Here is a 17,091-nt window from a genome sequence, read left to right on the forward strand (position 1 = left end):
AATCCCAGCAGAACAGAAATGGGACAGAAGAAAAGTCTTCAAAAATAATAGTCAAAAAATAACAGCCAAATGTGATAAAATACATGAATCTAAAAAAATACAAGTTTACTAAAATCAAAGTAACATACACTCAAATAGACCCATACCAAAACATAATCAGTTAAATGACACTCAAAGAGAGAAGAAGCCAGTCTCATTATACTAGGTATCGTTAAATTAACAGATTTCTTGTCAGAAACAATGAAGGACAAAAAGTAATAGAATGACAATTAAAGGACTTTTTGACCACATGTTAGGCAAAGGTTTCAGATGAGATAAAAAGCTTCATCCATTAAAAAAAAAAATTAAGTTTCATCAAATTTAAAACCTCTGCTCTTAAAAAATAAATAAGCTCAGCAACAGACTATGAAAAAATATAGCAACACACTCAAGTGTTTAGTGTAACGGTACAACATGTCAGTAACTTACTCTCAAATGGTTTGAGAAAAAAACTTCTTTACACTATTTTTACAAGATTTCTATAAGTTTGAAATTATTTTAAAAGTAAAATGTTAAACCTAAAAATATCAGAATGTTAAAAAGAGAAAAAGGGGAATAGATATTTTCTTTTTGAAATTCATTTGTAAGGAGAGGTAAAGCATATAATATAAAACCCAGAAATCATTAAGGAAAAATCTAGTAACTTTGACTACATAAAATATAAAAAATTTGGCATGGCAAAAATAAATGTATCAGATTTTTAAAAATAACACATTTTTTTTAAAAGTGCTAATTTCCTTAGCTAGCAAACAAACTCAACAAAAGACATAAACAGCTGTTTTCAAAATTAAAAATGCATATACCCAATACACTTATGAAAATAAGTTCCATATTATTTATAAAGAAATTCGAATCAAAACCACAACATTTTTTCATTTAATAGAATTTAACATTTGTTAATAGTCAAGATTAATGAGAATGGATAAATATTTACTATTTACTATTGGTGGGACTATAAATTAGTACTCAAATTAGAAACGAAATTTGGCAAAGTTCATTAAATTATAAAATTTATAGTTTTTTACTCAACAATTCTACTTCTAGGAATTTATATAATAATTAAAAATATACCCAAATATATGAATAAGGAAGTTCAAAACCATTTTTTTATAACTATGAACACTCATAACAATACGAATGCCCATCAAAACGGATTATGTTAGTTAAAGGATAGTATACTCACATAATTCAATACTACAGGCTGGGGAAAAGTAGGTTCATATGGAAAATACCAAAATAAACTCTGTGCTCACAACTGTAAATCTACTTTTGCCCCATCCTGTATATCACCATAAAAAAGAATAAGGTAGATCTGTGCTAACATGAAAATATCTTTAAGGTGTGTAACATAGATAATTATGATTAAAGAATACAGATTCAGAACAGTAAGTATACTCCCACTTACGTAAATTTTAAGAACACAATATATATACTTGTATGTGCACATACACACAGGTGCATATGTTTGTATGTGTGTGTACTAGCATATGCCATAAACATTTTAAGAAAACTAGAGATGCAATGGTTAATAGTGTTATAACTGAGGAGAAAAATTAGAGGCTGGAAAAGTGAAGATAGGTAGACATCACTTTTCTTTATGATATGCATTTTTTACTTCATTTGCTCTTTTAAAATGTAGTAATTTTTAAAGGTCTATTCATAATGAATTGAGTTGTTTTTACCCTAAATTTCTGGGGTTCTTAAAATACTATTTGTGAATTCTTTTTAATTTTTGCTTTTGTTAATTTTGTAAATAACATTACCTGAAATGGCTTGACAGGGGCATGTACTTCAGTTGCAGGTGTGGGTTTTGGAATGCTTTCAATCAATTCCAAAATTCCTTGCAGTTTTTTATCTGAGATTCGCAAAGAAATCAGTGGTAACTTTCCAAAAATCTTGAATCTATTTCAAAAAGAGAGGAATCACTATAAAGCAATTTTCATTCTGATTTAAGTGAATTGATTAAAAGGATGAGACTGTTTCCCTTAAATTATCCAAAAATAATCAAATGTGATTTTACCACTAAAAATTATCCACAGTCCATGGACAAACTATCCCATAATCTCCACTAAAATTTACATTTGACCTATTGACCAGTCTCATTAGATAAAATAATCTCATTTTTTTCAGAAGCTTATTTTTTAATGTTATTATGTTTATTATCTCTTTATTATTTACCAAGGACAGTTAACAATGACTATTTATCAATTGTTAATTACATGATAGGCATTAAGGAAAGCACTTGATATGCATTATGCTAAATAGTCTCACAACCCAAGAGGGAGTCAACTTATTTCTGTTCCCTATTTCTTATAAAGTTCCCATATGTATATAGTTCCTATCAGGAAACTGAGGCTTTATAGCAAGTTCAAATAACTTGTCTAAGAGATTATACATCTAAAACCAATTTTAAAAATCGGACCTGACTGAAAAGGAAAAATTACATGATCATATAAATAGATCCATGTGACAAAATCCAACATACATTCATAAAAAAAAAAAAAAAAAGAATTCTCAGTCAACTAGACTAAAGGAGAATTCCCTCAACTGGAAAAATCATCAGTTAACATTATACTTAGTAGTGAAGAAACTCAATGTTTTCCAACTAAGATTAGGTATAAAGCAAAGATATCTCCCTCATCACTCCTTTTCAAGATGGTACTGAAAGACATAGCCAATGCAATAAAGCAAGAAAAGGAAATAAAAGCCATATAGATTGGAAAAGAAAACATAAAACTGTTTGTTCAATGATGAAACATGGCCTATGTAGAAAACCCAAATAATAAAACAAAAGAAAAATTAAATAAAACAAAACAAAAAACTAATAGTCATGGAACTAATAGCCATTATTGTAAGGTTGCAAGATACAAACTTAACATACAATAGTCAATCCCTTTCCTATAAACCAACAACAAAAAAGTGGAATTTGAAATTAAAAACACAATATTATTTATATAAGTGCCCCTAACAGAAATACTCAGATATAAATCTAACAAGATATATACAAGATCTACAGAGAAAAACTGTAGAACTCTGAAGAATGAAATCAGAGAACTACATAAATACAGACACTCCATTTCATAAGTAGGAAGACTCAATATTGTCAAAATGTCAGTTCTTCCCAAATTGAACTGTAGATTCAATGCAATCATGAACAAAATCCCAGTAACTTATTTAATGAATATTAACAAAATAATTCTAAAATTTGTATGAAGATGCAAAAGAACAGAATAGCCAACATAATATTGGAGGAGAAGAACAAGGTTGGTAGACTGACACTCCCTGACTTCAAGACTCATTATAAAGCTACAGTAAATAAGACACTGATACTAGTGAAAGAGTAAACAAATAGATCACTCAGCCAGAATAGAGGGCCCTGGAATAGACCTCCAAAAAAAACAGTCAAATGATCTTGGACCAGGCTCCAAACGCAATACAATGGAGCAAAGACATTCACTTCAACAAACGGTGGTGGAATAACTAGACTCCTACATGCAAGAAAAATGAATCTAGATAACAGACCTAAACCCTTCACAAAACTCAAAATGGATTACAGACCTAAATGTAAAACAAAAACGACAGAACTCCAAAAGATAAATCCAAGAAAACCTAGTTGACTTCAGACATGGCCATGACATCTTTTTATACAAAGGCACAATTCATGAAAAAATAAAAATTGATAAACTGGACCTCATTAAAATTAAAACTTCTGCTCTACAAGAGACAATGAGATACCACACGCACTTATTAGAATGACCAAAATCTGGAATATTGACAATACCAAATAATGGCAATGGTGTGGAACAGCAGGAACTCTCATTCGTTGCTGTTGGAAATGCAAAAAGGTGCAGCCACTTTGGAAGAAGTTTGGTGGCTTCTCACAGAAGTAAACATTATTTAACCATAGAGCCAGCTACTGAGCTCCTCGGTATATACCCAAAGGAGTTGAAACTTAATGTAACCACAAAAACCAGCACACAAATGTTTATAACATCTTTACTCATAATTTCATATGAATGAAGCTTATCCACATAAACTTTATATTCCAACTGCATAGTCAAAACCTGGAAGCAACCAAGATGTCTGTCAGTAGGTGACTGGATAAACTGTGGTACATCAGACAATGGAATATTATTCAGAACTAAAAAGAAATGAGCTATGAAGTCATGAGAAGACATGGAAGAACTTTAAATGCATGTTACTAAGTGAAAGATGCTAATCAGAAAAGGCAACATATTGGTCTTAGCTGTTTTGGCTCAGTTGGTAGAGCAACAGCCTGAGGACTGAGAATCAATGAAATATGGTATTGCCTTAGCTTCAGAATTACTGAGAAAATCTATTACCACATGAAACAAACAATACATACTTAGGCATCCTTATATCCATGAAAACCATGGCCTTAGAGAATTCCACATTGAAGTGCAAAGGTACCAAAACATGCTGTGTAGACACATTGAGTTTTCGTGCTTCTTTCCAATTATCACCTAATTAGAGAAAACAGTATATTTAACACATGTGTAATTTGAAAGACACTAAACCTAAAATTATTTTTAATACTTCATAGTCACACACTGCGTGATATGGGGAAACCTTCCCACCCACATCAGGATAATCTTTAATACCACATGCCCAGGTACACACACACAATTGGCAGGTAAATTCTTTTCCCTTTCACATTTTACTTTTGCTGCTTCACAAGACTGTGTTTTAATAGGAAAAATGCTTATAAGAAACAACAACATAGTTTTAATCAAATCTACTGCGCATTCACTGGTAATCACTGTAACCAGCCAGATACCTTACCAAATAACCCAACATGGCTCTAAGGCAGTGGTTCTCAACCTTCTGGCCCTTTAAATACAGTTCCTCATGTTGTGACCCAATCATAAAATTATTTTCGTTGCTACTTCATAACTGTAATGTTGCTACTATTATGAATCATAATGTAAATATCTGATATGCAGGATGGTCTTAGGCGACCCCCATGAAAGGGTTGTTCGACCGCCAAAGGGGTTGCAAACCACAGGTTGAGAACCACTGCTCTAAGGCAATAATGACTAAAGTAGGGAAGATCGCAGTTTTTCAGTATTAACTCACAAAAGCTGCCATTTATTCAGATTTATAACTTGTACCATTCTAGGCAATGTTTAAACTTTCACTTAATTCTCACAATGATGTATAACCATCTCATTTTAGAAAACTGAGACACAGAGGAATTTATAACTTGCTTATGGCCAAAAGGCTAGGGAGTAACAAAAGCTGAAATTTACATCCAGGTCTGGCAACATTCACTGCATGCAGTGTTAAAAGCCTAAATTTTCAATAAGGCAATGCTAAGTAACTGACAGCGTAGCCTTAGAACATTAGATAAAAATCATGGATTCCGCCCCGGCTGGCATGGATCAGTGGTTAAGCGTTGTCCTGTGAACCAGGAGATCACGGTTCGATTCCCGGTCAGAACACATGCCCAGGTTGTGGGCTCAATCCCCAGTGTGGGGCATGCAGGAGGCAGTTGATCAGTGATTCTCTCTCATCATGGATGTTTCTATCTCTCTCTCCCTCTCACTTTCTCTCTGAAATCAATAAAAATATACATATTTTTTAAAAGTCATGGATTCAAGTGCCCAAAATATTATAGGTAAGTGAAAGAAAAAACAGGATATAATACTACATGTCATGTTAAAAACGCATTCAAAATCTTCCCACTCATAAGCAACACACAAGCATATTCCATATACTCATAGGTACATATATTGAAAAAAACAGCAAAAAGATATGCAGTGAAATACATTACATACATGATCTCATTTGAACCTAATAATTCCGTAAGTCAGATAAAATCCTCAGTCAAGAAAAACCAAGCGAACAAAAGATTAGATTCTTGGAGATAGGTAATAAAATGGATCTTATGACTATTTTTGAATTCTAAATATATTGAGATAAAAGACATATTTCTTCACTTCTTAATTTACAGGTAAAAAATATGATATTCAGAGTCTGTATTTCAGTATTTATCAAAAGAATATATGACAATTACAGAAAGTAACCTAATGTCAAAAACCTTTGCTCAAAAAATACTTTTTAAAGAATAGTTAATGCTTCTCAAAAACATTCCAAGGAATTCCAATACTTTTCTCAAAAACATTCTAAGGAATTCCAATACTTTTCAGACAATAATGATATATTTTAATTTTTTTCACAAGCATCTCAATATCTTAAATATAAGTATAAGCTAATGAGCTTCAAAAACTAGTGACCAACATGTACCAAACATACCAAAATTTAGTAATTTATTTACTGAAAAAAATTTATGAATTGTCTATAAATAATTTACATGTGCCACCCACTATACTCCTTTGACACCAACTGGAATATGATAAAAACAAAAACCAGCCCTGACCGGTTTGGCTCAGTGGACAGAGGTCAGCCTGCGGACTGAAGGGTCCCAGGTTCGATTCCGGTCAAGGGCATGTACCTTGGTTTCGGGCACATCCCCAGTGGGGAGTGTGCAGGAGGCAGCTGAATCGATGTTTCTCTCTCATTGATGTTTCTAACTCTCTATCCCTCTCCTTCTCCCTTCCTCTCTGTAAAAAATCAATAATATATGTGTATATATATATATATATATATAAATAAAAAAAAAAACCAAAAACCAATTTCATTACCCTAAAGCAAATATAGTCAGACAAATAAAACAAAAATGTCCCAGTCCTATATAAACTAACATTTTTAATAACCATTACTTCAGGTTCTCTATTGCTTCTCCTTTCATTAGTTAGCTCAGTTAATTAAAATGTGACTATATACACACAGAGAGATCTCTAAAAACAGTCACCAATCCACCTTTGTTGAATTATTTGAATGTTTACTAACACCAAGGAATTCAAAAGCAATATAACACAGTGGAAAGAGGGCTCAAATTCTCAGGGCTCTCTCACTATTCTTTAGTAACTCCTGACAAGTGAATTTCTGGCTCTGACGACTAGGTCTGATGGATCAGAGACTCCTGATTAGTACAAAAGAATGAATGGGGTAAGTTATGCTTAAGATAGGGATCCTCTTCCATCTTGCAGTGGCTATTTATGGCTGGGGATGCCTAGGCTGGTTGCATTCACTCTTGAGTAGTCTCTTCTGATTATTCCACTGTGTAATACAAATATTTTTTAAAATGTGTCAATGTTTTCTAATCTTATGCAAATATTGGAGAACACTGGTCTAGATCAGGATTTGTCAATATCAGCACAACTGGAATTTGGGCCAAATTAAGTCTTTGTTGACATTCCTCTACATTCTATGTTTAGTAGCATCCCTGACCTTCATCCACTAAATACTAGTGGTGCCCCGACTGTCCATGTGTTACAACCAAAAATGTCTCCAGACACTGACAGTATCTTTTGCGAGGTAAAATCACTCCCAGTTTAGATATTACTCTTATCGACTACATACTTCTAATTAAAAAAATATGGAAGCTCCAACATATTTAGAATGAAGGTCTTCAGAGAAACTGTCTAAACACCTAATTAATCACTTCAGCAAAATGAACAATACATAATGCACTGTATACTTACCAACTCTGCTGTAAAGCAGCTGAATGCTTGTAAGGTGAATATCAAAGGAATCATAAGCTCTACGCATTATCTCTTCAAGTCTGGCCCCACCTTGTTTCATATCTGGTAATTGTGAACGACTTTTGCTTGTCACCTTGAAGTTAATTTTAAAAGTTTAGACGGTGCAAAATACTTCAAAATGAAAAGATCAGGTTTTTATCTTTCAGAATATAATATAAAAAGTTAACTGGGGAGGATAAACTCACAAGCTGACATATAAGGCTATTAGAAATGTCTTTAGCCAAGGCTGGTGTGCTCAGTGGGTAGAGTGTTCGCACACCCACTGAAGGATCGCAGGTTTGATTCCCCATCAAGGGCACATACCTGGTTTGCAGGTTGGATCCCAGCCCCAGTTGGAGCACCTGTGGGAGGCAACCAGTGAATGTCAACTCTCTCTCACATCAATGTTTCTCTCTCTCTCTCCCCCCTCTCCTCCCTCCACTCTCCTTTACTTCTACTCTCTCTAAATATGAATGAAAAAAATATCTTGGGTGAGAAGTAATGAAACAAAAAAATAATCTTTATCCATGACACATGTAAGAAGAAGGTTAGATATAAAGTGTATTTTTATATATTATTATATTTCCTAACTCTTTATATTAAAAGAAGGGAACCAAGCTAGTTCTGGAGAATAATACAACTAAATTATTTTAAAATCTGATATGAAGCCTTTTTATTAAAAACAAAAAGGCTTATAAAACATTTCTTTGGCATGATGGCTGGTATTTAAATAGTTTTATAATAAGAACTGAAAGTCCAGGATTAAATATTAGGACAGCTGAATTTTATTCCCAACTCTGTCATTTATGTGACCCCAAGCAAGTAATATTTGTATCTTATTTGTATCTCCCCTTTATTGATGTACTATGCACACTACTTTTCTTTTTTCTTTTTTTTTAAATATATTTTATTGATTTTTTAAAGAGAGGAAGGGAGAGGGATAGAGAGTTAGAAACATCAATGAGAGAGAAACATCGATCAGCTGCCTCCTGCACACTCCCCACTGGGGATGTGCCCGCAACCAAGGTACATGCCCTTGACAGGAATCAAACCCGGGACCCTTGAGTCCGCAGGCCGACGCTCTATCCGCTGAGCCAAACTGGTTAGGGCTACTTTTCTTTTTTCACATAAGTATCTTGGAGATCACTCCACAGCAGTATATCAAGATCTTACATACATACATACATACACACACACACACACACACACACACACACACACACTAGTATATACACAAATATATATGTATATAGGTTTTTAAATAAAACTATATACATACATATAGATTTTATATAGCTCATGTGTACACAATCAAAATTCAGTATCTCTCTTTGAAAGGTAATGACTTTTAAGCAGAAAATTAAGCAAATTGCCTAAGATCACAAAACAAGATTAATATCCTTACAGTTGACCTTATGCTCTCTCAACTATAACAGACTGCCTTGAACCAATTCCATAACCATATTAAAATATGAATAATTAGCTGTATAAATATTATAACTGTAAATTCAGCAGTTGTCTATATAATTATCAACTGAAGAATAAAACATAGAAAAAAGGAGAATGTCAAGAAAAGGCACATATTTGTTAGAAAGCCAGAAAGAGCATTCTAATATTATCCATCTTTCTTGGGTCTTTAAATAGTTACAGCTATTCCTCTACATTTAATGATATAGAGCAGTGTTATCCAACAGAACTTTCTACAATGTTGAATTGTTCTCCATCTGTGCTGTTTAATACAGTAGCTACTAGACACTTGTGACTATTAAACACTTGAATGTGGCTAATGTGACTAAGGAACTAAATTTTTATCTTACTTTATTTTAATCAACTTAATCAACCGTATATAGTCAGGGGGTACTATATAAACCAGGGGTGGGGAACATTCAGCCCGCTAGCCACATAAGGCCCATGAAATCATATGATCTGGCCCTGTCAAGGCATTAGGGGTGACTTAAGTGACTATTTGACCAAATATAGCAGGATAGTTTTTAAGTGGATAATTTTGTACTGCCCATAAATTATGTTATAAATATACAAATGGGTCTTGGCAATAAAAGGTTCCCACCCCTGAACAGTGCAAATCTGGAAATACAAAAAAAAAAAAAAGTATTCTCTATTTGAAACTAAGGAAGGCCCAGCCTGTGTGGATCAGTGGTTGAGCATGGTCCTATGCACCAGGAGATCACAGGTTCGATTCCAGCTCAGGACACATGTCCAGACTGCAGGATTCATCCCCAGTATGGGGCGTGCAGGAGGCAGCCAATCGATGTTTCTCATCGACGTTTCTCTCTCTCTATCCCTCTTCTTCCCTCTCCCTAAAATCAATCAAAACATATTTAAAAAAAAAAAAAAAAAAACTAAGGAAGAAAAATATACATAAGTGGATAGAACTATGTAAATTAGGTAAATGCAAGACAACCATCTCTCAATTTAGGATTTAACAGAAATTAAAATATCAGTATCTAAAGTTATATACATACAAAAATTCAGAAGGATGAAGATTATGTGATTACTTCCAGAACTCCCTCACACTCTCTATATTGTAATTAATCCAATAATAAACTTAAATTGAAAAGAAAATCAACTCCTTAGGCATTACTCTCAAATTCTACATATAATTGTAATTCTTTGGTTCACCTCTGACTTGTGGAGTTCAATAGTTCATTTTGCTTTTCGAAATGTAGGAAAACTACATAATTAAATGAACTCATTTTATTCACCAGGAAAGATTTCTCATAAGTCTAAAAACCAATATACCAAGTCAAACTGTCTTAAAAAACAAAACATATTTTAAACAAAGAAATACCCTAAGTACCATATTCCAAGATAAATATTATTAATATATACCTTTAAATGACCAAGATCCAAAAGAAGCAGATTTGACGTAGGGCTGAAAATTCCATCTTGTGGGATAATAACATATGAAGCTTTCAAATTAATTCTGAGATCAAGAACTTTCTGTGTTTCAATAATATACAGTAGACCTGCAGAAATTAAATCTTCACAATGAATATTTTTCACAAATTACTCAAAAAATAGTTATTAAATGAACTGATAGCACAATCTTAAAATAATGTGAAATAAGAATTCATTTTAAAATGACCTTGAGCAAATTATTTTCAATATCAAGTAAAAGTATTTGTTAGTTAATATATACACTCCTAATTAAATATAACTAAGTAAAAAATTAAAATGATTCTTCAAATAAATGTTGTTTTTAAGCCCCCCCAAAAAACATTTTAGGTAATATTCAGGAGATAATATATCTAAAAAAATTAAGTATTATGAAACATTTATTCATAACCCCTATATTAGAATCTATATAATTCTTTCCAAATCATGAACTTAATACAACTACATCTACCATACTGAACAATAATTCTTTATACTTATGACATTACTGAGACGAGAAAAAATTCTGGATAATTAAATCACCTCAATAAAACCATATGTAAAACAGAAAAGGCAACAAAGCAGAGTTCTCCATTCCTCAGATATTTCATTAACTTGAGGTGTTTTATTCTAATAAATTTAATTCATTCACTTTCATGTGATGTATATACCAAACTAATCTATTTTATGGTCTCAAATCTAGCATGGGCTGTTAAATCTAAAATTATTATCAACTATCAAATTATAATGACCCCATGAGATGAAATTCTGTAAGCAGCTATTGCATCAATTTGAATCAATAAGCAATGTTAATTTATAAAGTTTAGGACATCTGATATTCAAAAAGAAAGGGACCTTAGTTCACAAAAGACAACAACCACCAAACCCACACAAGAACTATGATGAGGATCAGATATTTTTAACATAAACTCTGAGAAAATAAAAATGACAATAGCACACTAATATGTAAAATTCTGAATAGCTGGATTGAAAAATTTAAGTGATGTAGTTTATTTAATGTGTTAAACCTTATACTTCAATAAAAAATTTTGTTCAGAACAGGTAGAGGCTAGAAAACATCACAAGAGAACTGAAAGGCAAAGGGGCAGTAATTAAACCAAAAAGACCATTGCATGAAGTCCTATGATTTTATAAAAGAATTCAAAGGCCAGTTTCTGTCAAACACAATTTCAAAAATCCCAACAAAATTTTGTAATTAACTTGAATGTAGTTAATAGGTTTGACCTGAGTGTAAGGAACAATTGTTATATCCGCGTTTAAATTTAAGTATAAAATTAGTTTCAATTAAACTGTATCTAGTCTAGAAAGAAACTTAATACATTACTAAAATCAGCTTTAAATGCCTAAGAGTTTAGTACAAGATTCAGTATGTAATACTGGCATTTTTACCTGTTGCTGTCTTATCACGAAATTCTTCAAGTTTTGTCAAAGTCGCTGAAGTGAGCTGTGCTAGATTTACCTCTTTCGGAGGTCTGAAGAATTCCACTATACTATTCACTGTTCTCTGGGAAAAGTAAGTATCATTAAAATTAGGCATAAAATCAAACCAAATTGAAATATATTAAAATTTAGAAATTTAAAAAATGCTTACTGCATCATATATTATTTCTAAAGGTTCAGCTTCTATGATACACCTTTGAGCAACAGTTTCATCTAATGGATTTGTCTCAAATGTAATCTGGAAAAGTGATGCAGCATTATCCAATGAGGACAGGAGGCGGGGCTTTGTTGAATTATCTGGTAGGCCAGTAACATGAAAGGAATCTATTCTGGTCTCAAATCTGCATGAAAAAAGAATAAATATTAGCAATAGATATACTTTGTGCTTAAAAGACTACCGTTAAATATTAAAAGAAAACAATGAATGGGAAAAATTAAGTGAAAATATTTTATGTGATAAGAGACTTATATAAATAATATAAAAAGAACACTTACAACTCAGTAATAAAGACAACCTAATTTGAAAATGAGCAGAGAGAGAAACCAAGATGGCGGCATAGGTAAACACCGGAAATTGCTGCCTCCAACAACTACTTCAAAAATACAACTAAAAGACAGAACGGTCATCATCCAGAACCACAGGAAGGCTGGCTGAGTGGAAATTCTACAACTAGAAGGAAAGAGAAGAGCACACAGACTCAGAGGAGCTACGAAAGTAAAGTGCAGAGGTACGGAGGCTCCGGCACGGGAAAGGGGCGGCACCTGAGGACGCGGCTGTCTTTTTGAATCGGGAGGGAGTCACAAGCTCCCGGCTGCTCTGAACTCCGGTTCCGGGAAGTTCTGGGGTCCCAGGGCTCATACGGGGAGAGACTGGACGGTCTGGCAGCAGGCAGAACTCAGAACTTGAGGACGGCTTTCCCTCCGAGGTGCTGGCAGCAATTACCGGGACACTGAGACAGGGGGCCCCTTAGGGCAGGGCTGAGAATCAGCCATAGCTGCTTGCTCCACCCTGTTGATTCCGAGACCCTGCTCCATCCAGGCTGCTGCAAAGGCTTTTGCATATGAATGCCCGGGTCCTTTGCAACCTGAAAATTACCTAACAAATTGCAGCTGGGCCAGACAGACCCAGAACTTCCAAGAGAAGGCCCAAGGCCCCACAGCAGCTTGCATTGCTTCACAGCTGGGCCTCAACTGGGCACCCCCAAACCCCCAAAAAAGGAAGGGGAATCTGCATATCTCTTTGTAGCTCCTGCTGGGTAACCTCAGGAAGAGGCTTAATTTGCGCACCTCCTTAGATCCAAGAGCCAGTGTACCCAGTGGTCAGAGTGGGACCATCCAGATTACAACTCCTCAGATTCATAAGAAACACACTCAGGGGGCAGACTCAGTGAGCACCAAAGCCCCACTGAAGCAAGTCTTGCCCCAGAAGGGTGTCTTCAGCACAGAAGTTCTCCCACTGCAGACACAGCTGATTCTCACTGCCAATTGGCCTGGAGGTCAATTCCTCCCAGTGACACCTACAACAATTAAGGCTTAACTACAACAAGACTGCGCACAAAACCACCAGGGGGTGCACCAAGAAAGCATAAAAAATGCGGAAACAAAAAAACATGACAGAAATGGAGGATATAGAGCTAAAAAACGCACTTTTGAGGGCTTTCAATAATTTGCTAGAAACTGCCGATAAACTTGATGAGAGCCTCAAGAAATCTAATGAGACCCTCGATGTTGTGATAAAGAACCAACTAGAAATTAAGCATTCACTGACTGAAATAAAGAATATTATACAGACACCCAACAGCAGACCAGAGGAGCGCAAGAATCAAGTCAAAGATTTGAAATGCGAAGAAGCAAAAAACACCCAACCGGAAAAGCAAAATGAAAAAAGAATCCGAAAATACGAAGATAGTGTAAGGAGCCTCTAGGACAGTTTCAAACGCACCAACATCAGAATTATAGGGGTACCAGAAGATGAGAGACAGCAAGATATTGAAAACCTATTTGAAGAAATAATGACAGAAAACTTCCCCCACCTGGTGAAAGAAATGGACTTACAGGTCCAAGAAACACAGAGAACCCCAAACAAAAGGAATCCAAAGAGGACCACACCAAGACACATCATAATTAAAATGCCAAGAGCAAAAGACAAAGAGAGAATCTTAAAAGCAGCAAGAGAAAGAGACTCAATTACCTACAAGGGAATACCCATACGATTGTCAGCTGATTTCTCAACAGAAACTTTGCAGGCCAGAAGGGAGTGGCAAGAAATATTCAAAGTGCTGAATACCAAGAACCTATAACCAAGATTACTTTATCCAGCAAAGCTATCATTCAGAATTGAAGGTCAGATAAAGAGCTTCACAGATAAGGAAAAGCTAAAGGACTTCATCACCGATAAACCAGTATTATACGAAATGCTGAACGGTATCCTTTAAGAAGAGGAAGAAGAAAAAGGTAAAGATACAAATTATGAACAGCAAACATGCATCTATCAACAAGTGAACCTAAGAATCAAGTGAATAAATAATCTGGTGTACAGAATGAACTGGTGATTATAATGAATCAGGGACATAGAAAGGGAATGGACTGACTATTCTTGGGGGGGAAAGGCTAGTGGGAGATGCGGGAAGAGACTGGACAAAAATCGTGCACCTATGGATGAGGACAGTGGGTGGGGAGTGAGGGCAGAGGGTGGGGCGGGAACTGGGAGGAGGGGAGTTATGGGGGGAAAAAAAAAAGAGGAACAAATGTAATCTGAACAATAAAGATTTAATTTAAAAAAAAAAAAGAAAATGAGCAAAAGAACTTAAAGATATTTTTCCAAAAAAATATAGTGACTAAGCATATGAAAAGATGTTCAACTTCATTAGCAATCAGGGAGATGGAAATGCAAATCCAACCAATGAGACTAGTTTATACCCATTAAGATGGCTATAATCAAAAGGAAAAATTAGTGTTGCCAATGATACAGATAAATTGGAAACCTAATACACTACTGGTAGAAATGGAAAAGTCTGGCAATTCTTCAAAAGGTTAAGCAGAGTTACCATGTGAGACAATTCTACTCCTAGGTATATACTCAAGGTAATTTAAAACTTAATGACACAAAATATTGTCCATTAATATTCATAGCAGCATTATGCATAATACCCAATAAGTGAAAATAATCCATTACCCATCATCTGATGAATGGACAAACAAAATGTGGTATATCCATATACTGGAATACTGTTAGGGATTAAAAATGAATGCTATACCATGGATGAACCTTGAAATATGGTTAAGTGAAAGACAGACAGAAAGGCCATATTACATGATTCTGTGCATACTAAATGCCCAAAACAAAGTCTTAGGAATAAAGTAAATTAGTTATTGCTGACACAAGGGAGGGAGGCAATGAGGAGTGACAACTAATGAGTATTAGGGTTTCTTTTTTAGGGTGTAAAAATGTTCTGGAATTACCTCATAAACATAACAATGTAATGTGGCATACAGTGTCACAAACAAATGAATTGTACACTTTAAATGGATGAATTGTATATGTGAATTATATCTCAGTAAAGCTATTTTTTATTATTTTAAAAATCTTTATTGTTGAAAGTATTACATGTTCCCTTTTCCCTCATTGACCTATCCCAGCCCACCCCCGGCCCCCCACCCAAGGCCTTTACCACCCTATTGTCTGTGTTCTGGTTTGTTTTTTTTAATTAATCTTTATTGTTCAAAGTATTGCAGATGTACATTTTTTCCCCGAAGTAAAGTCATTTTTAAAAACAAAAGTGAAATACATTTCCAAATAAACACCAAACTATTAATGTTGTTTCTTCTTTGTATAGTGTGGCTGAGATTTTTGTATTATCCTTTAGTGTCCTTCTATGTTTCCTGAGCATGCACAGTGTTCTACTGAATATGTATTATTTTAATAATTATAAAATATATATATTACTGAAAAAAATCTAAGTTCCTAAAAGTACAAAAGGATATATTAAGCCATAGTACTCTTTAGAAAATACGGTAAAATTGTAATCTATCTTCCAATTTCACAGTGAATTTTTTCTTACAGATAAAAGATAATAACCGGGCCAGCATGGCTCAGTGATTGAGCATCGATCTATGAGCCAGGAAATCATGGTTCGATTCTGGGTCCGGGCACATGCCCAGATTGCAGGCTCATCCCCAGTATGGGGTATGCAGGAGGCAGCTGAAAGATGATTCTCTCTCATCATTAATGTTTCTATCTCTCTTTCCCTCTCCCTTTCTGTCTGAAATCAATAAAAATATATTTTTTTAAAAAGATAAAAGAAAATAAATGAATACTTACTTTATTGCTTGTGCTCCTGGTCTTTGTACAACCCAAGTGCTAAATTCTTCTACTACAATATTTAACAGCTCACGTTTTTGTTGTTCTTCTCTTAGAACAATAGACATACTTTTCAAGTGCATGTACAACTTCATGGCTTCAAACTAGAATATATTCAGATGAATAAAATTAAATACACACACATATGTATGTATATCAAACACTCTTATTCATATCCTATTCACATAATTTATTCTTTCCAAAAACCAGAAAACAGTTTAAAAGCAACCCTTATAACTTAAAGAATCACCCTATAACATTACAAAGTATGGGACAACATTTATCCCTACCTTGGAAATTAAAATAAAAACAATATTTATAGACCCAGAAGAAAATCACAGAACAAGTCAGTAACATAATTCCAAAAGGATTAAAAATATCTTTCAACAGTGAGATATAAGGCATCAAAACCTTACTGATTTTGGCAAGGTTGGGTCAACTGCTGTTTCACTATAGCCAATTGCTTCATAGAGTGAAGTTTTTTCTTCAGGTGTCAAGATTTCTTCAAGACCTACAAATTATAAACAAAGTGTTCTATGTTTTTAACTGATAACAAGATAAAACTAACCCATAATTTAGATGCCTTTAATAAATTAAATGTAAATTTTACTCTTTTGATAATACTTTTAAGAAATTATAATCACAATGTTAGAATGACATTGGCAATTTCAGAAGGATTATTCTCCAAAACTATAAATTTCTAAACATTGGTATCAACCAAGAGCTTAC

At 34.1% G+C, this 17,091-nt stretch overlaps 1 protein-coding gene across 3 annotated transcripts in view; it reads right to left on the reverse strand.

Moving 5' to 3' along the window:
* The window catches only part of VPS13A (vacuolar protein sorting 13 homolog A), a 187,140-nt gene that overhangs the window by 117,032 nt on the left and 53,017 nt on the right, over positions 1-17,091 (reverse strand). For all 3 annotated transcript variants that reach the window (XM_070431462.1, XM_070431464.1, XM_070431465.1), the window contains exons 16-23: positions 16,779-16,873; positions 16,324-16,466; positions 12,154-12,343; positions 11,952-12,066; positions 10,497-10,633; positions 7,608-7,740; positions 4,406-4,523; positions 1,803-1,941 (exon numbers count right to left, since the gene is read on the reverse strand). In XM_070431462.1, coding sequence (XP_070287563.1) covers positions 1,803-1,941; positions 4,406-4,523; positions 7,608-7,740; positions 10,497-10,633; positions 11,952-12,066; positions 12,154-12,343; positions 16,324-16,466; positions 16,779-16,873 — 1,070 coding nt within the window. The remainder of the gene's footprint in view (positions 1-1,802; positions 1,942-4,405; positions 4,524-7,607; positions 7,741-10,496; positions 10,634-11,951; positions 12,067-12,153; positions 12,344-16,323; positions 16,467-16,778; positions 16,874-17,091) is intronic.

Source organism: Myotis yumanensis, unplaced genomic scaffold, assembly GCF_028538775.1.
Source record: "Myotis yumanensis isolate MYYU_CA2020_CCGP unplaced genomic scaffold, mMyoYum1.0.hap1 SCAF_12, whole genome shotgun sequence".
NCBI classification, from domain to species: Eukaryota; Metazoa; Chordata; class Mammalia; order Chiroptera; family Vespertilionidae; genus Myotis; species Myotis yumanensis.